At 45.7% G+C, this 24,287-nt stretch overlaps 1 protein-coding gene across 1 annotated transcript in view; it reads left to right on the forward strand.

Moving 5' to 3' along the window:
* Positions 1 to 24,287, forward strand: part of DLEC1 (DLEC1 cilia and flagella associated protein) — a 535,808-nt gene that overhangs the window by 321,767 nt on the left and 189,754 nt on the right. The window contains exons 23-24 of the mRNA XM_069211058.1: positions 9,938 to 10,048; positions 10,677 to 10,801. Coding sequence (XP_069067159.1) covers positions 9,938 to 10,048; positions 10,677 to 10,801 — 236 coding nt within the window. The remainder of the gene's footprint in view (positions 1 to 9,937; positions 10,049 to 10,676; positions 10,802 to 24,287) is intronic.

Raw genomic sequence — 24,287 nt, forward strand, 5'->3', positions numbered from 1 at the left:
ATATTTGTGAACTGTATTTTAGCATGGGTAAATACGATGTGTAGATTTGCTCATGTGAAAATCTATTGAGCATTTGCAAGTTCATTTTCCCTCCAGCCACTTTCTTCCCAACCCTGGAAGAAGTTCTAATTCTGCCATTGTCAGGAGTAAATGTCCAACCTTTCTTATTATGGGAAAATATTAGAGAGAAGCTGGTGAAAATCTTTAAAACATGTAGGTTAGTAGGTTTGCAGACTCAAAGGCATTCCAGCCCTGGAACTATTGCTTACTGCGTCCTCCAGCCCCAGTATGCAGATCTGCAGAAAGGTGGCAAAATAAGGAAATTGCTACAGTAGGGATTGAAACTGCAAGTATTCAAGTCCTACTATGGTAGTAGCTCTGGCATAATCAGAGAGGCTATTATCAGAGCTCTTCCATAATGAGATTGCTGCCATAATTTGTCGCCACACTACATGGCACCAAAGGGACAAGTAGATCTTTTTACAGGACAAGTAGATTTGAGAAGCAACTTGTCCCCTGGACAAGTAGATATTTTAATAAATTCCACACCCCTGCCTTATAGCAATGGCAATGTGTCACAAGAAGGATGCAGGAGACTATGAGACACAACAGCCTCAGAGTCAGTCTCACTGAAATCCAGGACAGAGGCCAAAACATGTGTCATAGCTGGAATATCCTGGATTTGCCGCTCTTGAGGATAGGCCCAAAACTGCACTGTGTCCAGAACAGGTGAAATCAAAGGGACTGTCTGAGAAGAAGCCAGGTGCGACTTTGGCATGTGATAGTGAATCCTAGTGAGGGCAGAAGGTTTGTCATAGTCTGAAGGTAGGTAATGCATTCTTGCGGCTAGCCCGCATTGAACAGCCAATCGACAAGATAGGGAAAGACTGGAATTCCTGACATTCAGTGATGAGTCGTGACCAACACCATCACTTTTGTGAATACTCCAGGAGCGCTGGGAAAGCTGAAGTGGGGCACAACAAAATAAGTATTCTTGGCCTCCCATGAACCGCAGGTAATGCCTGTGAGCAACAGGACGGGGATGTGAAAATAAGGGTCCTGTCCTGGGTCCAGGGCAGGCAAGACTTGCGCACGCGTGAGCATTTTGAGTTTCTCCTTTTTCAGAAAGAGACTGAGAATGCTCAGGTCTAGAATAGGATGAAGTCCTCCATCCTTCTTGGGCTCCAGAAAGCAGTGGGAATAGCCCTACAACCTAATTCTGATGCGGTACACTCTCATTGGCTCCCTTGGTCAAGAGAGCTAACATCACCTGATTGAGCAAGGAAAGGAGGTCCTCCGGAAGCTTGTTATAAGTAGGTGGCATGGGTGGGGGGGTGTTGGTAACAAAGGGGTGAGAGTTGCCCCTTTGGACAAGCTGCAAAAGCCAAAGGTCTGATGTCATTGACCTCTAGTGGTGCAGGTGACGGCGTATCCTGCTCCCCACTGGATGCCTGGAGGGCGTACTAAAGGAATTTGAAGACTGCAGCTCCCAAGGGGATGATGGACTAGCCCGAGCTCTGGCTGCCTGTCCCAAGTGGTCTTTGTGAACTACTTCCTCGGCCACAAAAAGATTGTGCAGTTTGCTCGCCGGGGAGGGTGGGCATGTACAGATGTGGTTGGAAGCCCCTTTCCTGTCCATGAACTGGGGTTGGCGAGGGGTGATTCAAAGGCCCAATGACTTGCCGGTAGCTCTTTTGTGCTTAAAGTGCTCCGCCTTATCTTCAAACAATAAGAGCCACAAAAGGGCATATCCATGAGCGAAGCTTGGACATCCCCTGAGAAGTCAGTGGATCTCAGTCAGGCATGGTGCCTAAGGGCCACAATGAAATCAATCTGTCCAGTGAGTTGGTCATGTCCAGCCCTGTCTGAAGCTGGCCTGGTGTGTGGTCAACATGCATGGTGTTGGCACCTTATATCAGGTCCAGGCAACCCTTATTAGTAAGTGTTGCGGTGTCTAGGAAGCCAGGGCACTCTAGTGGTAGCTGTGGTGTGCAGCCAAGACTTATCTAGAAGAGGGTTGAAGCACTTGCAATACTACAGTAGTCACACAGTAACTTATCACAAGTGCAAGGAACCACACAGTGTTGCAAAAATAAAGGTACTTTATTATAGTAACACTTAACTAGAATACTGTAGGCAATATCCCCTTTCTGGAGGGAAGTACACACACAATATGCATAGGTAAGTACTAGGAATTAGCATAAAAACATTAGAAATAGCAAAGAAATAGCAAGCGCCCTGTAGAGGGGCCAAACCATATACTAAAATAGTGGAGTGCGAGAATGGGTCCCCACCAGAGGTTATGGAGTCATTAGCCAAGGGCTGGGAGAGTATGGAACCTCAAGAGGTGAGTATCTAGAAGACCTCCAGCGACCAGGAGAGCAGAGGTATGTTACATGGGGACTTGGAACTGGAACAATGCAAGAACAGTTCCTGGCCACTGGGACCCAATGGTGGCTTCCAGATGAAGAGGACCTGTAAAAGAAGGGGACAGAGTCCAGTCCACGCAGGGGTGTCCAGGTGGGGCAGGGGACAATGCCCACCCTTCTGTGGGTGAAGATACGGGTCAATTGGGGTGGATGAAGTCCAGCTGCGGAGCCCAGGAGCTGCAGAGGAGTCCCTGAAGTTGCCTATCAGCTCTCCCTTGCTAGTCACCAGATTGCATATGGGTCAGTGGTCAGGAGGACCACCAACAAGCACAGGCAAATCCAAACTGGAGCTGAAAAAGATGTGCAGGGCTGAAGAGGACCAGCAAGGTCCTGGGGTCTTGACCCTTAAAGAGGAGTCTGGGCTTACCCTCAGAAGACAGGAAAGTCAGCAGAAGCACTGGGAGCCCCCATGAGCAACCCACTGGCAGCAGGCACAGTAAGTCGCTGTGAGGCCCAAGCAGCACACCTGAAGAGGAGTCTCACATCTGTGGAGCAGCAGAGAGGAGACTGTCCTTGCAGAGGTAGAGTGATGAGGGCTGGGGCTACTTGGAGCCTGAAGATCCTTTGGAGCAGGAGTCAAAAAGCCTTGGTTGCTGCAACAGTCACAGTGTACAGGGTTCTGTCCTGGAGGAGGAGGCAATGGCTCACCGTCTCTCAAGTTGAACAGAAGACAAAGAGGACACAAAGGACCTCTCAGAACCACCACCTGTGTTGGAGAATTTTTGCAGGTCCAGAGGACAGCAGATGTCAGCAGCCAGACGTCGTTGCCCTAGGTGCCTGCAAATGCAGGGGAGTGGCTCCTTCACTCCAAGGGAGATTCCTTCTTGCTTCTTTGTGGCAGCTGAAGTTTTGCAGACCCCAGAGGATGCACAGCTGTGGGAATGTTGCAAGTTCCTGACAGGAGCCATGGAAACAATGTTGCAAGGAGAGGTTGAATCTGTACTGCAGTCTTGTTCAATTCTTTTAGAGTCCAGTAACGGTTCTGGTGGCCAGGAGCACAAGAGGTAATTGCAGAGAAGTCCTGGTTGAGTCTTGCATGCCGAATCTGGGGTCCCATTCGCCAGGTAGTCCCTAAATAGCCCAAAAAGAGGGGGCCACTGACGTCATCTGCCTAACCTGACCATTCAGGTGCTCCCAGGGGCCTCTGCCCATATTGATTTCAAGATGACAGAATCAAGTGGCTACCCAAAGGAGCTCTGGGTGCAACTCCTGGGGTGGTGATGGACAGAGGAGTGGTCACTCCCCTTTCCTTTGTTCATTTTCGGAACGGAGCAGGGACCAGGGGTCACCGGACTGGTGCAAACCGGATTATCAAGAGGGCACCAACTGTGCCCTTTGAAGCAAGCCCGTGGCGTGGGGAGGTTAGCCCTCCCCTGCCTTGTAACATTTATTTCCCAGGGAGAGGAGGTCGCACTCCTCTCCCACAGGAGATCTTTTGTTCTGCCTTCCCCTGCTTGAGGTGGTCAAACAGTAGGAGGGCAGAACCCTGCATGGGCTGCTTGCAGACACTGGAAGACTTGTAGGAGCAATACTGGGGGAGGGGGGTCCTCTAAGGAGCCCCCAGAGTGCATGGAATCATGCCACCAATACTGGCATTGGTATTGGGGTATGGTTCCAGCATGTTTGATACCAAACATGCCTAGGTTCGGAGTTACCATTATGTAGCTGGGCCATAGGTACCTATGGGTAGTACATAGCTAAAATGCATTCTCCACACTTTACAAGCCCAGGGATTTGGAACTGGAGTTCATAGGGGCACCTCTGATTATGCAGGAGTGCCCACGCACAAAGGGATCTGCACTCTGCCCTTAAGGCTGGAAGGGCCTACCATAAGGGTGACTTACAGTGACCTGGTGTAGTGACCAGAAGTGAAAGGGTACATGCACCTTTTCACGAATGCTGCAAATGTCGGGCCTGCAGACACAGTTTGCATGGGCTCCCACGGGTGGCATAATACATGCTGCAGCCCCTGGAAGACCCCTGGTGTACCAATGTCCTGGGTACCTAAGTACCATGTACTAAGGACTTCCAGGGGTACACCAATATGCCAATTGTTGGGTGTAAAGAATACCAAAACAACCAAATTTAGAGGAGACAGCAGAATCACTGGGGTCCTGGTTGGCAGGATCCCAGTGAAAACACTCTAAGCACAATGACAACAGGCAAAAAGTGGGGGTAACCATGCCAAAAAGGGTGACTTTCCTACAAGCCCACATTGTATTGTGAACTTGGTTGCATCCCTCCCATCAGCAACTGCTTGAGAGAGTATGGCTTAGGTTTCCTCCGAGATCATGGACCGAGTCCCTGATGGTATGGGAGTATCATCCCAAGAGGCATGTGATGTTCACTGACTGCAGTGCCATGCTGGCAGAAGAGAACATCCCCTTTCCAAAGGTATTAAGCCTCCTGGATTCCCAACCCAGTAGCATGGTAGGGAATGTGCTGGGGTTAACCTTGGAGGTGGAGGACTGGACCACCAAGCTCTCCAGGGTGAAGAGGTCCAAGACGCATGTGATGTTTCATGACTGCAGTGCCAGACTGGCAGAAGAGAACATTCCTTTCCCAAAGGTATTAAGCCTTTTGGATTCCTTACCCGGTACAATGGTAGGGAATATGCTGGGGTTAACCTTGGAGGTGGAGGAGTAGATCACCAAGCTCTCCAGGTGGGGTGCTGGGTGAGGAAACTGGGGTCCTCTGGGGCAGGGAGATGGTGGCGGGTAATTGTCCTATGCATATGAGCCCCTGTGCAGGGCTTGGACCAGGCCCCAAGTAGGATGTCAGTAAGGCCTTCATTGAATGGGAGTAATGGTGGGTAGGGCACCCCTGGCTGAAGCACCTCATTCAAGAGGTTGACTGCCACTGGAGGTAGCGTAAGGTCAAAGCCCCAGCCTCCCTCCAAACTACCATTATGAATAAAGCACCCTTCTCCATAGCCACTGTAGGGGTAGAGACCAGGGCAGTGTCTAGTGAGGTGTCTAGTCACTGGAATCCACCAGTTCCTCATACCAGTTGTCCTTGAAATCTTCTAACTGGTACCCATAAGGGTCCGCAGACCCCTTTCAATCATCACCCAAACCAGGCTATAAGGCACTGGCTCTGACCTGAGGAATCTATCACCCGCTGGCGCTGGAGCCAGCATCAGATGACGCCTGGTGGCATTGGCACTAGAGCGGGCGCCAGGGAAGGTCGAGGTGGCTCGACCGGTGCCGCTCTGGCTCCATCAACATTTTCAAGGAGGCAAAGCCACAGGTGTAAGACCAGTAGGAGCACCCCACCAAGCCTGCGGGGCCCGAGGGTGCTTCAGCACCCAAATATGCACCAGGTGCCAAAATGAGAGGTGCATGGTCTCGTAGAATTCATGTAATTGGGTGGCAGTTGTTTTGGCTCCAGCAAAGTCTGGGAGGCGCATAGAGGGCCCAGGCGGAGGCTCTACCACAAAACTATGCCTCTAATGCCAATGCTCTCTTGTCTGATGACTTCGACAGATGTTGAGAAGTCGAAGGTCTCTTTGACTTCTTGCTCTTTTTGTGCATGTGGGACTTACTCGATTTCCCCGAGGACTTCGACTGCGATGACTAGAACCAGGAGTGACTCTGCAAATGACTTCAGAACATTCCTTTTGACTGAGATCCTGAGAGTCACAGCTTTTAGCGGTAAGGAGTTTGAGTGATTACTCCCTCAAGGCTTTGTATGCATGGTACGATAGTTGACACAGTTCTTGGCATCATGGTCACTCTTGTGCTGGTCTGTCACTGACATCTGTCGATGACAGGCACCACATGTTTTAAATTCAGCTTTCCTAGCGGACACCCTGATGCACCAAGGTACAAAGTCTAAAAAAATCTTGAATTTTTTTAAAAAAAAGAGTTAGTCAAAAAAGGCTGGGGGTAGTTCTTCCTGGATCTGCGCTGACTGATGCAGAAAGAACAGAACTGATATCAGTGTGCGTGGATGGCGCCTATATACTACTACTTGCAAAAATAATTCCGGATCAGTCTGATGCCTGGGGATTGTTCTAAGGTTAGGAATCTGCAGCTACATTTCTGTATCAGATTGTCATATTGATGAATATCTCAGTAAGAGGGTGAATGCAAGATAGACACCAAATATTATTAGTCACATGATTCTTATCGCGGAATCCAGAGTGCAGGTGCCAAGCTGCCAGAGGTTAATTGTGGGGTAATCAAAATATTGGGGTACAGTAAAAATATTGGGGTTCGGCTCCCACATTTCCAATGATACCCTGTAATTTTAAAATCAGGAAAGTAAAATATCGATATTTTATAAAGAGGTGTAGTGTTTAGATTCTATTGAATTTTCGTATTTACTATGCATAACAGGCAGCCAAAAGTTATACTATGCTATGTCTGCTTTTAAGGCATTTCAAACATGTATCTTTTTGTGGCCTCTATCACATTTTTTTTGGTAAAAACAGCAAATCACTGGCTATATTTTATTGGTAAAAACAGAAGATGTAGCTGGCACCAAGCGCTGACCGTATACATTTCAGAAATGTTTATCCCATTAAGATCAAGATAAGTTATCAATTAAGTGTTCCTCGTTCAGCAAATTTGCAGTTATCCATGTATTAAGACTCGAGGATGCACCTTCGTTCCAATTGCACAGCCTCCGCTGGCTTTGTAAGTGGAAACCTATGATGGTCGGCCCATCTAACAATGGACTGGCAGTCAGTGTACATCAGACCCTATTTAGGGAGGACAATTTTTTACTTTCAAATACCTGTTTGGGACCCATGGAGATCTGAACACAAAACTAAAGAAATTACCACCATGCACTGAAAGAAAACTCACAGCATGCAGGGACATGAGTATTTTTGTTTTTCAATAACTCTCTCCCATTTTGGGAGTATATTTTTGAAATAAAAACTTGGTTGGATTCAAAAGGGCACAAGCTTGGCTCGGCAAAATGTCAGTACCTTCAGCGAAATGGTAACCACTGCAGAGAAGGGAAGACTTAGCAGTAGTGAATTTCAAATCTCAATAGTACTTGGAAGCTTCCCTTAACACAGTGGAAATAATGCTTATCATTCTTATTTTTTGATATCTGAAGATTTTCTTGATTAAATGTATGCATGTCTAATTCAGCAACCATATTCCAGTATAGATGCAGGTAGTCTCTAAGTGGGTGACAACCAAAGATTTCAGTTATCGGTCTCACGTTCTCCTCCTACTGTCCTGCAGGGAAGCATAACCCAATGAAACAGGGTCAGAGACCATTGTGACGGAAGTCCGGCAGTGATCATAATATGGCGGACGGATGATAGCCACGGTGACAGTATTTTGGTGGCCATCACCGCGGCGGTAGGTGGTTTTTACCGCCAATGACACAATGAGGGCCTTAGTGAATTTAGGTCAAATTTGTGGCTAGCTTCAACAGTGAAACCAGATATTCATTATCTTTTGTTGTCTGGAAGACGGTGTTGCGAAGGTAGACCTACAGCTAAAATCCTGGACGCTTTCCCTACTTTGTAGGAAATCTGTTGTGTTTGCTTCCAAACTTTCATTGTAAAGTTCTTGATTACAAGTAATGCGTAGTGAAATCAACGCATGGTCGTATGTGTTCATTTTGTTACGCATTGCTATGATGTTTGGTTTTTCCTTGCCCCATTCCAGAGTGGTCTAGAGGAACCAAACACGATTTTTCAAAATCAAAAAAATGCATGATACCTTAGCTACTGCAACAAGCCACACACAATGCCCCATGTATTTCTGTAGCAGGGATGAAATATGTTGTACCCCCTACTCAAAAATAATGTTCCCTTCCCTCCCCTTCTCCATTCAGCTCACTCACCCCCCACGGCACCCATATATTAGTAGCGGCCGGCAGCTTTAGGAGGGAGGGGGCGGGCAGGAAGCACACACACACACACACATTCTTTCACACACACACACATGCACGCATGCACATCCATTAACAACACTCATAACATTCAAACATGCACGCAGGCACCAAACATTAATTTTAAAACATCACACACACACTTGCCTTCAGCCTTGAGGTCCCAGGAGGGTTGGGACTGCTGCCTTCCCTCACTGGCTGACCCTAGGTCAGCCAGTGAGGGAAGGCAGCAGTCCCAGCCTCGTCACAGAGTGGGATGGGGTCAGTGAGACTGCTGACCCCACCCCACTCTGTGACGAAGTGTCACTGATTGACACTCGCCCTGGGCACTTCAGGGCTTAAACCTGAAGCGCCCAGGGCGAGTGTCAATGGGTGGCACTTTCCTCGTCACCCAGGGGAGGGCCTCGAGGCACCTTTGCTGAGCCGAGGAGGTCACGCCCATAGGAGCTGTGACGTCCTCAGTCCAGCAAAGTTCAGCTCAAGCAGCCAGGAGTCTGCGCAAATCGCGCATGTCTGCTCCTGGCTGCCTGAGCTGAAAATGGAGAGTGTCTGTCAGTCTGACCTTTGTTCAGCCTGACAGACACTCTTCATGAGGGAAAAAGGTGGGGGGGGGGTGGCCCCTCCGCCCTAAAGGACGGGCCGCGCCCGCCATATATCCATGAGTACATTTACCTTCTGCTTAGAGCAGGCGGTTAATCTGTGCGGTGAAACCTAATGGCGCTATTTCCAGTATGCTGGGTCTATCATCAGCCAAAACAGACTGATTCAGTGGTAATAGTAACAGACCTCTTCACTAAAAAAACAATTTCACCATGTGAGGAGGGGACGGGGCCTTGGAGAAGGCAGGACATCATGCGAGAAGCACGTTTGCCCTTAATACCTTAATACCAATACCCTCCTCTTGCCAATTCCCCTCCCAAAAAAAGCGTGCTGAGGCTGGTGCTGATGTCCTGGGGTGTTTTTACACCTGTTAATGGACATCAGCAGTTCAAAACCTGGAAACACAGCTGGGACTCCACTTTTTGCAGTGGTTCCTAGCTCGCTGTCCTTGCTGTCATGCGACACCGGCTTCTCATCGGGTGACAGCGTGGCGGGAGACAGAATCGTCTGACATACGGTGGCACCATGTGAGTTGGCAAGTCTGCAATGGCGCCTCTAAATTTGCGTTTGGAAAGGAGTGAAAAGAGGAGGACATGTTTTCCCGTCCTCCAAAAATTAGCCGTTTCCTCAGAGCAAGAGTTTAGATGCTTTAATGAGGTTAATACTGGGTGTCTCAAAACAGCGAGAGAGGCTCCTTCACACTGTAAGAAATGACTATTGAATGAAACAAAGGCAAGCTTTTTGTATTCAAATCGTGAACTGAAGGAAACAGATTACTCGACTTGGAAAGGTTACATAGTCTGCTGAGGAACAAACGAGGGGTCATGTTGTTGACTGAAAGATTGGATAACAGAGAACTATCACTTGCAAAGACCATGGAATGCTTTAATGCAAAACTTGAACATATGGCAAAAGTGTAGTGTACCCTTGACGGTAACTTCCACAATGCGAACATATTATTTCAATGATTCAAATCAGTACACCAATTGTAACTGTATTCTAATTTTTTAAAAGTAACCAAACATTACATATTACTTGTGTTTTCACAGCTTGGCGGGCCTCAGTCCAATTGCTGCTCTGCTACCATCTCGCCAGTTAGTGGGGTTTTGGGCCCCAACGAAGAGACCGTGTTGTGTGTGGAACTAACAGCCAATACATTGGTAAGCTGTTTGACAGAGTTTTTTCTTTGAATTGTTTTTTATGGAAAAGTTCACTTCAATCATGCGGTTCCAGGGCTGCAGCAATTTATGATTTTACTACACGTGCCATATAATCTTCTGCTGCGTAATTTGGACATTTCTACAAACAAATCTAGTTTAAACGGATACTTAAAAAACGCCCCACGGGGTAACGAGGTGATGACACCTATGCTCAGAAGGCATCCGTTTGTATTATAATGATATCATATCGAAAACATGCTGCCGCACAATGTACCGCATTATGCAGCATGTCTGCCCTTTCATTCAACATAATTTAATCAACCCTGCTGCGTAATTTAGCTCTCCCGTGCCACGTAATTCCAGAGGCCCTACATATAAAGAAATACGTTGAATCTCCCTGAAAGAACGCTACCGAAGCTTGGATTGGAACCCAGGCACTGAATTATAGGTGTTAGTGCTAAAACTATGCCTTCAATGTGCCCTGTGCAGGGACTTCACTAGAAACACTGCTGTCAGGACACCATTGGCAGCTGATTTCCACAAGGAGTTATTACTCTCATTCTATTCACCAGGAACCTACTTGTGTAACTTTTTACTGCTCAAGCGATTACCAATATTTTCCTTCTAGGATCAGCTGAAGGATCTTACCTTTTCCTGTGATGTGGAGGGTATGAGTGAAGAGCTCCTCCTGGTTATTTCTGCTCAGGCGCAAGGGTTGAGGGTAACCTATTCACTGCCTGCTTCAACCATCACGTAAGTAAATTAATTTATTTTAACATATCGGACTGGGTTAATTGTTATTGTATGTACTGTGAGGTGGCTAATGAGACTTTTTGTAGGGCTTCATGCAGTTGGTATTTTATTATTAGCAAATACAAAAACATTCACTATAGTGAGCAGTACAAAAAATAATACTCATGACTAGTCATTCTCTCAGTCTCACGGCCCTCTCGTCAGATTATCTAATCAGAGTTTTCTTTCGAAATGACGCGGAGTGTATTGAGCTACGCAATTTTTTTCTCTCGTCATTCAGTAATTACTTTCCTCCCCGTCTCACACCCACAAAGCCAGGTCAATCTAGTGCCCAGCTACGAAATCTGATTCCTAAATCCTACTCCGTTTGGTGACATCATACCCCCTTGCCCATCCTAGATGGGCACCCCTGTGGCCCGTGTGATAGCACTGAACCTAACAAAGAAATAACAACTACCCTGACAAGCTCCTCTAATTCTTTACTTTGATACTAGACTCAGAATGCAGCAGTCCTGCCCCCCGTCTAATATAACACAGCTACATCTGAGCAGCAGACTGGACTTTCTTCCCACGGTGCACTGCCGGATGGAACATAATGCATTTTATAAGCTGAGTCCATGTTACAAGGACTTAAAGGCACTTTGTCTTACGATCTACTAACCTGTGAAGAGTTGGTCCAATGGCGTGGCTTTCAAGTTCCTATTTGTCTGAAAACCTTCCACGACACCTCGTTGAGTTTCTGTTCCCGTGTGAGCCTCTGGAATAGGTGCTGTTCTGTTTGGCCCTCATAAATATTCATAAATCATTCTAAAGGTTCTTCTGGATGCAACTAGATATAGCAACTTACTACTGGGAGAACCTTAGTCATTTCTAATAGAACGCCCCAGTGATTAAAACTTAAAGTAATTTACAAGTCATGAGTATGAATCCCAGCAATGGTGATTGAACTACCCACCTATTCAAGATTGGCAAAATGAGCCCCTGGGAAGATTTAATTGCTATGGAATTAATCTGGGTTATGATTTCTCAAAAATTGGTAACTGTTTTCCCCAACAGTCTACATAGACAACGCATTTGAGCTCTCACACACACCCAGGCAGCTTCGGAGCCTGCTTAACTCATACATCAAACATGTGGGTTCACAGTGGTCTAAAAAAATTGAGCCCCCCCCCCGAAAGATATGCTTAAGGGGTCCCCGAAATTCACATCAGTAGTGGTTGAGGGCCCCCCTCAGTATTGGTAGGCCTGCCCTCACCCACACCGCAGGGGCTGCGGGGGCCTCTGTTCAACCCCTGTGGGTTCACTGGATTTGTATACTAAACCAAATAAATCATAAGTGATGTCCGTGAGTGTCCAGGGAAGGAACCACAGTGTGGATTCCAAAGTGTGGAACAGGTAAAAGTCTTCTAAAATCGGGTAATTTGTTCTGTTGTCAGTTAAAATTGTTGCCTTTACCATACGCGAGGTAGTCAAGGATGGTTCAAAAGGCAATTGGGCAGTCAAGAGATTTACACATTTTCAGTAGTGCAAACCAGTCGATTTTTGCCTAAAGTTTATACGTCGAAATAAATGGGCAACACACTTCATGCAGCTGGAGTACAAGTGTTAGAAATTGGGTTTCTGGTTGGCAGAGGTATGCACTGTGTCCGAGCAGGAACCACAGTCCTAGTCAGGATAAGTCAGATATACACCCTAAATTAACCTGTGCTCACCCTGTGGTAGCTTGGCACAGAGCAGGCGTGCTTAACTTGAGGGGCAATGTGTAAAGTATTAGTGCAACATTTGAACAGTAACACAGTGAACACACCACAAAAAGTCTCCACACCAGCTTAGAACAATAGATTATATTTTTATGAACAAATCAAGACCAAATTAACAAAAATCTAATAAGTAAAACCAGCATTATGAATTTTTAAAGAATAAATGAAATTGTAGTGCTTAAAAGCTTAAAGCGCTAAACGTTTACACCAACCGCGATGAGTGTGGGTCAGATACAGGGACCAGCCTTGGCCCACTGAAAAAGTACCTTAGTTCCTGGATGCATCAATGTCGAAGCCGAGATAAGGGGAGCAGAGGAGGCAATGCGTCGTTGTCGATCCTGTCAGATGTAGGCAATGCGTCCTTTCCTAGCTGTGCAAAGTCAGAGATGTGTATAAACTTGGAGACAATGCGCCACACAGTGATGATACTCGCAGCAGCTGTGATGTGTCTGCATCTAGGGAGATGCGCCGATTCTGAACGGCACAACACGTCTTTAGGAAGCTGGCTCTGTATACACTATATCAAAATGAGATATAGTGTGCACGGAGTCAAGGGGATCCCCAAAGGCTTAACAGAGGCAAAAGTAGATAATACTAATGCTCTCTTTTGTGTTAGTGTGGTTGAGCAGTTAGGCTTATCAGAGGGTAGTGAAAATCATTTGTTGTACACACACAGAAAATACAAGAAGTACACACTCAATAACTTAACTCCAGACCAATGTTTTTTCTATTGTAAACATATATTTTCTTAATTTATTTTTAGAACCAGAAGATTCAAGTTGCTGGAAACTACCTTAAAATATTTGTATTTCTCACAGGTATCAACCATACTTTGTTTGAAATAGGTAAGTAATACAGTTTTTGAATTATTGGCAATAAGCTATTTTAAAAATGGACACTGCAATTTTCAGAAACAGTTCCTGGGGGAAGAAATGTTAGGTCGGTTTACAGGTAAGTACAACACTTACAGTTTCAGTCTCTGGGTTTTAGGAAGTCCACCGGTTGTGGTTCAAGTTGACCCCAAACAACCACCATCAGCAACATGGGGCCGGCCAGGTGCAGAGGTCAAAGTTGAGCAAAATTAACATGGGCTCTTATGGAGCCAGGGTTCGGTCAGCCAGCAGGTAGGTTCCCGTGACTCAGAGGGAAGACCAGGAGGGATTAGAAGAGCACAGGAGGGGCCACAAGTAGACACCCAACACACACCCTTAGCGGCACAGGGGCGGCCGGGTGCAGGGTGCAAACAGGACGTCCGGTTTCCAATGCTGGTCTATGAGGATACCCTGTGGGTCGCTCACAGGCTGCAGGTGAGGTCCAGGGGGGTGTCTCGGGCACACCACCGGTCGGACAGGGAGGAGAGCTGCCTGCTGAATGATGAGGCACCGGGGGTCAGTTTCTCCAAGGCCTGTGAGTTGCGGGTGCAGTGTGTTCTCAGGTGTCGGATATCTTCGTCCAGAGCTTCGCGGTCAGGGGGGTTGTTAGACCTGACAGCCTTAGGGTGGACACCCCTAATGTTCTGCCTGCCTCCCTCTATTTCTTTTGACAGTGCTTTTGCTGGTTTTAGGAGTCTGCACACTTTACCACTGCTATCCAGTGCTAATGTGCATATGCTCTCTAGGGAGAGCAAAGAAAAAGCAACAAATTACCTTATCCTGACCCCCAAAGGGGACTATTAAACTCCGGGAATTTCTCACTAACACTCTCTCCACAATGTGCCCAAGCAGAATTCACAGCACTCCAAAATATAATGGGTCCGGAAACAGATTACTCACCATCTAAACAGACCCATAACATCTCAGCGCCACAGCTTCACTGCGGAAGTCAAATTGTTAAAACTAATTTAATGCTGGACAGACTCAACAGTAGTTCCTTCAGTCTGGAGCTGTCCTCGTTCGACAACTCTGTTATTGGCAACATAGACCCTCAACTAAACAGCATAACATCAGAAGATCTAAACTTCCTGGAAGGTAGTATAATAAAAGGCCACAGAGGAAAGGAAGGTAAGAATCCAGAAGGTCAGATAACCAACGAGCAAAGTGGAAATAGAGATGACCTCTCATTAGACCAACCAATTCTTAGCATCATGAAAGTTATATGTACAACACTGGGCTCAATTGCAATAACGATTATGGCCCAGTCTCAAAAATTTGACGATCAACTTGAACTTACCAAACAACTTACATCCTCAATACAGTCTAAAGATTACAGGATGGCCCTAGTAGAGGGCATAATCAGGGAAAACCTGTTGCATCAAGCAGTGGCCGATAAAATGGACAAGTTGGACGGACAAGTCTGTGGACCACTGCTGGAAAAATTATTGGAAGTTCCAAAAGTAATCAAAGACATAATCAAAGACTGCAAATATAGCCTTAAAAGCACACAGGGGTGCAACTACGAGCTAGGAAAAACAGAATCTAGTTTAATTGAAAGGCCAACAGACATAGAAAATAGAGAAAGGCACTCTGGCCCAGGACGAGAGAACTATCCAGATGCAAAAAATCAGACACCTAAGATGGAGAGAACCAACGGAAGTCCTGAATCTGGAATCAAAGTCCCAAACACAGTAGAAAAAAGGCCACCGGGTAAAAGGCCTCAACTAACAGGCAGATGGAAAAACACATGGAAGAACCTGGAATAAATCATGGGATAAATGAGGCAAACGAGGTAAATGATCCTCCAGCCAACGAACAACCCAACTGGAGCCCAGAAACATCCAAATCTAGCATTGGTATCGATAAGCACTTCCCAGCTACAAAAACAGAACATTTAGTTCAGGTACATCACTTAAATACAGTAGAAGACCACTACGGAAAATGCCAGCAGCCTCCCAACTCCATTAGTGAGGGGGCAGAACAAGATAACAGCAAAGGCGAAAGTAGAAGGGCAGAGACCCCAGAGTATATACGAAGCGAACAAAGTATAAGAACAACCATGTGCGTGGACAACACAACAGCCCCAGTTCCCGCACCCCGGACAAAGGCAAAAAAAAATTGTTCTCCGGGCAGCCTGGAAATTATAATCTCAGTAACCAGCCTGGGTGGATCACTGATTCGCCTGCACCATCGCGCCCAGTACTGGACCTGGAAACCAATGAAATCAAAGGAAAAAGGGACAATTGGCCTCCAAAAAGGCAACCCTACGAAGAACAAAGGAACAAAGAATTGCAACTGGGGAGGGAAAAAGGCCAGGTAAATCGAACATCTACTAGTCGGGCAGCTACCACTCAAGACAGACAAAACGAGAACACCCAACTCCAAGGAAGACTGTTGCAGGAAGGTGGCGGGCACACTGAGAACCGGTCTGAAACAACTAAAAAGCCTGAAGCCACGATCTTGTTCATGCCTGAGTACTCCTCAAGAGGAAGTCACGACATCCTGAACAGGTCTAACATCTTATTTCTTGTTAACTCCCTGCCAGCCTTACAGAATGTAACAACTAAAGATCTCCTTTCAGTAAGATTCATACCAAAAAAAGAATTAGAGAACGGGGAATTAACAGAAACAGTCTGGGCCTCACCTTGGATAGCAGAACAGATCTTAAAAAGCTCAAACACAATGAAGACCTGGGGAATATCCATTGCTACTCCGCAAAAAGAACCATATCCAACAATACTTCTTGAAAAAGCTTCAAACCGAAACATGATGGGTAGGCAAGAGGCAAATGGCAATTTTGGTTCGATACTTCAGGGAGCAATCAGCTCCAAACAACAACTCCCTGAACGAATAAACTTGAGTAATATGAGGTTCTGCCTGTTGGCTAATTCCCCCAGGAACAGTAGGGGTAATCCCCCACAGTTACAGAATTGCAAAGAGCAATTATTTAGAAGCTCGTAGCAAAAAATGGATAGCTTGAACATAAAAAATAAAATCAGTCCCATATTAAAAATTCTAAGCTGGAACATAGCAGGTTTAAAAAACAAAATGGAAGACAAAGACTGGGTTGAATTTATTAAAAAACAAGACATCAGCTGCTTCCAAGAAACTTGGTCTACTCACGCTATTGACCTAGATGGGTTCTCCACCTTCCACTTACCTGCTATTAAGCAAAAAAAAGGAAGACCCTCGGGAGGTCTGAGTATTTGGATCAGAACTTCATTACTGAGGAACTCCGTAGTAACTCACACTGTACAAAGCAAGGGAATCCAGACGCTCGCAGTCAAATATGAGGAATGGTCACTCGAAATAGTAAATGTGTACTTCCCACCTATCAGCCGGGCTCAAGTTATGCCAGGGGTGCGGCTCCTTAAAGAACATATCCTAAATAAAAGAACCAAGGATCGGAGGAACCCAGTACCAGGTCACACGAACAATCGCTCTCCCCAACCTTGTAAAACCTTTTTATTGATATGTGGTGACTTTAACACTAAACCTCATTCTATTCTCTGGGATGAACAAGTAGCAGAGGAAGATTATGCCTGGAATATCCCAACGCCTCTTGTCCAACGTTGTAATGACTCCAAGAAAGGAGAATTAATCTTTGAAGCATTAATAGAAGGAGGAATCCGCACATTAAATGGGAGAACAAAGTCAGATAAAACCTTTAAATCTACCTTTCGAACTGGAAAAAGGCAAAGCATAATTGACTATATGGCAATAAACATCGAAGCCTGGCATTATGTCATCGATATGGAAATAAGGGACAGAATCGAGAGTGATCACGACCCACTGCTAATGGAGATAGTCCATCCGGACACGAGCCCAGGGAAGGCGGAGTCTCCATTCAACGGAAATAGCCTAACAATAACTATGAGACCAAACAGGAAAAACATATTAAGGTCAAATGAGGATGAACCTTATATGAGTGTACCCAGCCAAACCTGGTTGTCATCACTTAGCACGTTCTTAAATCCATCAGTTAATGACGCTATACCCCTCCTGCATAACTTTAATAATTTGCTATTGCAAACAAAAAAGGAAAAGATCAAGCATCCTCAAATCAATCCTAAAATGATGGAGGGCTGGTTCGATGAAGAGTGTTTAAAGCTAAAAAAGACCTTATCACAAGAACTGAAGAACCGGCACTTGAATGATTCCAATGAGCAACATTTTCATGGATGTAGGCAACAGTACAAAAAATTGTTAAGATACAAAAGGAAGATATTTCCACATAAACTTTGGAAAACTTTACTGCAAGCAATAACGGCAGGGAACTCCAAAAAGTTTTGGGAGATAGTCAGGTGGGGATGCGAAGGTCCCCCGAAAAACCTAGAACTGAATATCAACCCTCAACTTTGGGTAAAGCATTTTACTGCCTTGTATCAGGATGTGGCCAAGACAGCACCAGGGACGACCAATAACCCAAACATCCTCACTCAAGGGCTGGCAGGCAGAAATCAAAGATTAAGTAAAGCATTTCCTCTTCAAAAGACCCACGCAGTATCTTCAAATCGGCTTGTTAGATTGGTAAACGGAACCCAGAATGTACTAGTCTCCAACGAATTTTCCAGTACAAATTCCACGCAAGTAGCCCAAGTCATTCCACGTGCAATGAAGTTAATATCGGAATTCAGTGAAAAAGAGATTAAACAAGTTATCCTCCTCCAAAAGCCGCATAAGGCTGCAGGCCCAGACGGTATCCCTTCAGATGCTTACCGCAACCAGCTAACGTTAAGGTTACCTGCTCTAGCCCGTCTATTCAACAGTGTTTGGCATTACGAGGTAATCCCTCCTTCTTGGAAGGAATCAATAATTGTTCCAATTCACAAAAAAGGGCCTCGGGACATGGTGAGCAATTATAGACCTATCTCACTGCTTGATAGTGTTGGAAAGATTTTTGCCAAATTGATTCAGTCGCGTCTAGACCAATGGCTAGAGGACGGAGATTTAATATCAACACACCAAGCTGGTTTTAGGAGAGGCCAAAGTACAACAGATCAACTTTTTAAGCTAAACATGATCTGTGCTAAATACGCCACCCTTAAAAACTGTCCATTATACCTGGTCTTTGTGGATCTCCAAACAGCCTTCGACAGCGTAAATCGCCAAACATTATGGCAGTTATTGTCGGACATGGGCATACAGGGAAAAATCTTAAGGCTGCTAATTCTATTGCATACAGGAAACACTGCCAGGGTTAGATATACTACAAGAAATGATTATACGGCCGAAATTCCAATTGAGCGAGGTGTAAAACAAGGCTGCGTTTTGGCCCCAACCTTATTTAATTGTTATATAAATAAAGTAAGTCAAGTTTTGAAGGAATTAAATCTGGATGTGCCAAAACTAGCCAATGAAAGTATACCTATCTTGCTCTTTGCTGATGACGCCGTATTACTGGCAAGAACAGAGATAGCAATGCATGGACTACTTAGGGGCTTCGAATCTTTTTGTACCTCAAGGAGCATGGTAATCAATGAGGGGAAAACAAAGTTTATGATTCTTAACCAAAAACAGACGTTGCAATCGACTTTTAGGGCAAATAATAAGCCTTTGGCCCGAGTGGCCACCTATGATTACCTGGGCTGCAGATTAGATGAAAAACAGACATGGAAACCACAAATCTACAAAAGCAGAATTTCCTTGGCCCAACAAGCCGGAGCAGTACTCAGATTTGCAAAAGCTACAGGCAATCACTCCGTGAGCTCTGCACTGCTTGTATACAAAACAAAAGCAAGAGCCGCAGCACTTTACAGCGCAGAGATCTGGGGATTCAGAAAGATTCCATCAATACAAGTAACCGAGAACAAATTCTTACGCCGATTACTTTGTCTAGGTAATGCTACACCAATGAATGCAATAAGAATTGATTTACAGATGAGAAAGGTTGAGGACTACATTGCTCTGGCTCCAGTAAGATACTGGATCCGTATTTGGACAAAAGAGGCTCTCAAACCATTCAGAGACGTACTTAAGGACATCATGAAGTTGCAAAACCATCGGAAACTGCCCTGGTTCAAACATATCTCAACTATCCTGGCTGCTATCGGCCAGGATGACTTTTGGTTCCATCCAGAAAAAATCGGAAGGACTAGTCTAGCTGTTATAAAAAAGGCATATTGGGAGAGAAAGACTGAGATTATGTGCGAGTCATTTAGCCCTTTATTCAAGCGGTATATTTTGTTTAACCAAGAGCTTAAACCAGCAATATTCATAGACAGTATTTTTCCGGAGGAAAAAAGGTCTCTCTACTTTAAATTCCGTATGGGCACACTACCAGTGACAGCGGTGGTCAACAGATGGCAATCCGCTCCTCCGGGTAGATTAGAATGCTGTCCATGCCTTCATGGTGGTCCGGAAACACTTTCCCACTTCCTTTTATTATGCCACTTTACGCTCAAACTCCGTAAACTGTACCTTCGTCCACTTTTCAGATCTTACGGAGTTAGGAAGTGCAAGGAGGCGGAAGCGCTATGTATGCGTTCAGATGAGAAATACATTGTGACAAAGGTCTCAACTTATATCTTGGAAGCATGGAAATTACGTCTATCAATGCACCCACAGTTGGCATAGGCACAATAGCCTATGTTATCCCGTAGCTATTTAGCTTGGGAACTTGGTGCAGGGTAGTGTAAAACTGGGTTAGGCCTCTGGCTTTTATTAAATGGTTGGAAGGCACTGCAAGGTCCCAAATGATTCGTTCCAGAATAAGACATTTTAAATATTAGATTTATAACGTTTTTCTAGAATAAGATAAGTTTTTATGTAAATTATGGTCAAATCAGGTTTTACGATATGTATGGTAAATTGGACACATTTTGGTACATGTTAAATCAAAAATTCAAGCATAGTTTCCTTTTTACTGAGATGTTTTATTCAATGTGATTTTTATTGAGTTTGATGGATTGATATCTATTGTGTGATTATTGTTAAGGCCGGATAGGCTAATAACAATTAAATAAATGGTAAATGGTAAATGGCATATGCTCTCTCCCTTAAAACATAGTGACATTGGCTCATACCCAGTTGGCATATATACTTTACTTGTAAGCCCCTAGTAATGTGCACTACTTGTGCCCAGGGCCTGTAAATTAAATACTACTATTGGGCCTGCACGACTGATTGTGCCACCCACCTAAGTAGCCCTTAACCATGTCTCAGGCCTGAGGCCTGCCATTGCAAGGCCTGTGTGTGCAGTTTCACTGCCACTTCAACTTGGCATTTAAAAGTACTTGCCAAGTCTTAAACTCCCCATTTTTACTTATAAGTCACCCCTAAGGTAGGCCCTAGGTAACCCAGAGGGCAGGGTGCTGTGTAGGTAAAAGGCAGGACATATATCTATGTGTTTTATATGTCCTGGTAGTGGAAAACTCCTAAATTCGTTTTCCACTGCTCCTTTCATTGGCTAGCATTAGGGCTACCCTTATAAACTGTCTGAGTGGTAGATTCTGATTAGAAAGGGGTAAAAAGTTCATATTTAGTATGGCCAGAATGGTAGTACAAAATCCTGCTGACTGCTGAGGTTGGATTAAATGTTACTATTTTAGAAATGCCACTTTTAGAAAGAGAGCATTTCTCTGCACTTAAAATCCTTCTGTGCCTTACAGCCTGTCCCCAATCCACGTCTGGGCTGGGCTAGTTGACATCTCCCTTGTGCATTTCACCCAGACAGCTACAAACACAGGATGGTCAGTCACACCTGCACACATCTGCATACTGAATGGGCCTTCCTGGTCTGGAAGGGTGGAGGGCCTGACACTTACATTTCAATGGTCAGTGGCCTGCTGTCACACAATGGATTGTCAAACCCCCTACTGGACCCTGGCAGACAGGATTGTACTGAAAGGGGGCCTTGTGCACTTCTAAGTCCACTCTTTGAAGTCTCCCCCACTGCAAAGGCGCATTTGGGTATATAAACTGGGTCCCTGACCCTACCAAACTAGACACTTCTTGGGACGGACACTCTGCACCAGAACCTGCAACCTGCAAGAGAAGCTGCCTGGCTGCCCAAAGGACTCAACTGGACTGCTTTGCTGTAAAGGACTGCTGCCTGGTTGGCCTCAGGCTCTGCTGAGAAGTGCTCTCCAAGGGCTTCGATTGAGCTTGCCTCCTGTTTCCTGAAGTCTCAAGGCCAAAAAGACTTCATCTCTGCAAATAAACTCCTTGTGCTGAGAAAATCGACACACAGCCTGCCGGAATCGATGGACAGCCTGTCCAGCAGTGAGAAAATCCCCACATCGCCGAACCAGAAAGACGCAGCCCGGCTCCCAGAGTGGAGATCAACGCAGCGCAAACGTTGTGACCTAAACTTCGACGCACAGACCACCGGATCGACGCAACCCGACTTCCTGTGAGAGGAATCAACACAGCGCCAGCCGTACAGCATAAATTCCACTGCATCACCCACCGGATTGACACAACAGCTGTGACTTCGCCCCGCACGACCAGGATTTGCCCTATCGTCCCTGGGCGTCAAAAGACCTCACATCACAAAGAGGATTCAAGCCTGCGCACCGGAAATTGACGTAAAGCCACGTGGAAAAGAATGGATGCATAGTCTGTGTGCACCTGGAAAACCGACGCATACCTACCTTTTTCCACGCATCTCCTCCTCTGTGTTCCTTGTGCGTGTAATTTTGACGCAAACCAGGTACTTTGTGTTTGTGAGAGACAATTGTTACTTTTAAGAACTTAAGACTCTTCTTATCATTACGAAAGTGATATTTCAACTTGTGGTTATCAGATCTTGATTGTTTTGACCTTAATTTAATCAGATAAATATCTTATATTTTTCTAAACCTATGTGGTGTCTTTTTGTGGTGTTCTCACTGTGTTATTGCATGATTTATTGCACAAATACTTTACCCATTGCCTTCTAACTTAAGCCTGACTGCTCAGTGCCAAGCTACCAGAGGGTGGGCACAGGATAATTTGGATTGTGTGTGACTTACCCTGACTAGGATTGTGGTCCCTACTTGGACAAGGGTGTATACCTCTGCCAACTAGAGACCCCATGTCTAATAGGGTCTTTGGGATTCCCTCTGCAGGTGTCGTCGTGGAGGGGTGGAGAGGTCAACCCAGGGTGGGCACTTGGTCGCAATCGTCTGGGGACCCTCTCTTGCTGGGTGGACCACCTGGACACGGGCCGTGGGCATCGGGTGCACAGGGGTCACGACTCATGCATCTGGAGTGAGGTGGGAGTCCTTAGTTGTAGGTTTCTTCAGACAGAGCCGCTGTCCTCAGGAGTTCTTTGTCCTTTTGGGTGTAGGGTACTCCTCTGGAGTTGGCAGAGATTGCTGGGCCCGCTGGACGCATCGCTAGTCTTTTTGCAGGTTCTTTGAAGCAGGAGACAGGCTGGTAGGGCTGAGGCCAAAGCAGTTGTCGTCTTCCTTCTTCTCTTCTGGGGTTCTCAGCTTAGCAGTTCCTCTTCTTGTAGGTCACCAGGAATCTGGTGAGGTGGGTTCAGGGAGGCCCTTAAATCCTAAATTTAGGGGCGTTTCAGGGGTCAGAGGGCAGTAGCCAATGGCTATTGTCTCTGAGGATGGCTACACCCTCCTTGTGCCCACTCCCTTTGGGGAGGTGTAATGATATTTGTATTGTGACCACTGACTCCATGTTGCACTACGTTGCACTAAGCTTAGCTTGTCCACCGTCACATTAGCAGCCACCAACGACAGACTCCATTTTGTAATTATCTTAGCCTTAACTTCACTGCCACGTTAAAACTGCAAGTATTTTTCTATGCAGAACATGTTTTCGCTCATGTTTTTATTCTACATGTCTGCATGTTCTTTCTCATCAAGAGCTAAGGCATAACATGGTGGAGTTAGTCTGATAAGAATGTACTAGGATGATGTGTAGGAAGTTGGCTCTGTATATACTATTTCAATGTAAGAAATAGTGTGCACGGAGTCCAAGGGTTCCCCTTAGAGGTAAGATAGTGGCAAAAAAAGATAATTCTAATGCTCTATTTTGTGGTAGTGTGGTCGAGCAGTAGGCTTATCAGAGGGTAGTGTTAAGCATTTGTTGTACATACACAGGCAATAAATGAGGAACACACACTCAAAGACAAATTCCAGACCAATAGGTTTTTATATGGAAAAATATATTTTCTCAGTTTATTTTAAGAACCACAGGTTCAAGATTTACAAGTAATACTTCAAATGAAAGGTATTTCACTCAGGTATTCTGGGAACTTTGAATTATCACAATAGCATGTACAGTTTTGACAAAAATGGCAAAAAGCTATTTCAAAAGTGGACACTGCAAAAATTAACAGTTCCTGGGGGAGGTAAGTAATTGTTAAGTTCACAGGTAAGTAAAACACTTACAGGCTTCAAAGTTGGGTCCAAGGTAGCCCACCGTTGGGGGTTCAAGGCAACCCCAAAGTTACCACACCAGCAGCTCCGGGCCGGTCAGGTGCAGAGGTCAAAGAGGTGCCCAAAACACATAGGGCCTGATTACAACTTTGGAGGAGGTGTTAATCCGTCCCAAAAGTGACGGATATACCACCAGCCGTATTACGAGTCCATTATATCCTATGGAACTCGTAATACGGCTGGTGGTATATCCGTCACATGTGGGACGGATTAACACCTCCTCCAAAGTTGTAATCAGGCCCATAGGCTTCAATGGAAACGGGGTGCCCCGGTTCCAGTCTGCCAGCAGGTAAGTACCTACGTCTTCGTAGGGCAGACCAGGGGGGTTTTGTAGGGCAGTGGGGGAGACACAAGCAGGCACAGAAAGTACACCCTCAGCGGCACAGGGGCAAAGTGCAAACAGGCGTCAGGTTTCAGATAGGAATCAATGGGGAGACCCAGGGTCTCTTCAACAATGCAGGCAGGCACGGGG

This window comes from Pleurodeles waltl, chromosome 10 (genome assembly GCF_031143425.1).
Source record: "Pleurodeles waltl isolate 20211129_DDA chromosome 10, aPleWal1.hap1.20221129, whole genome shotgun sequence".
NCBI classification, from domain to species: domain Eukaryota; kingdom Metazoa; phylum Chordata; class Amphibia; order Caudata; family Salamandridae; genus Pleurodeles; species Pleurodeles waltl.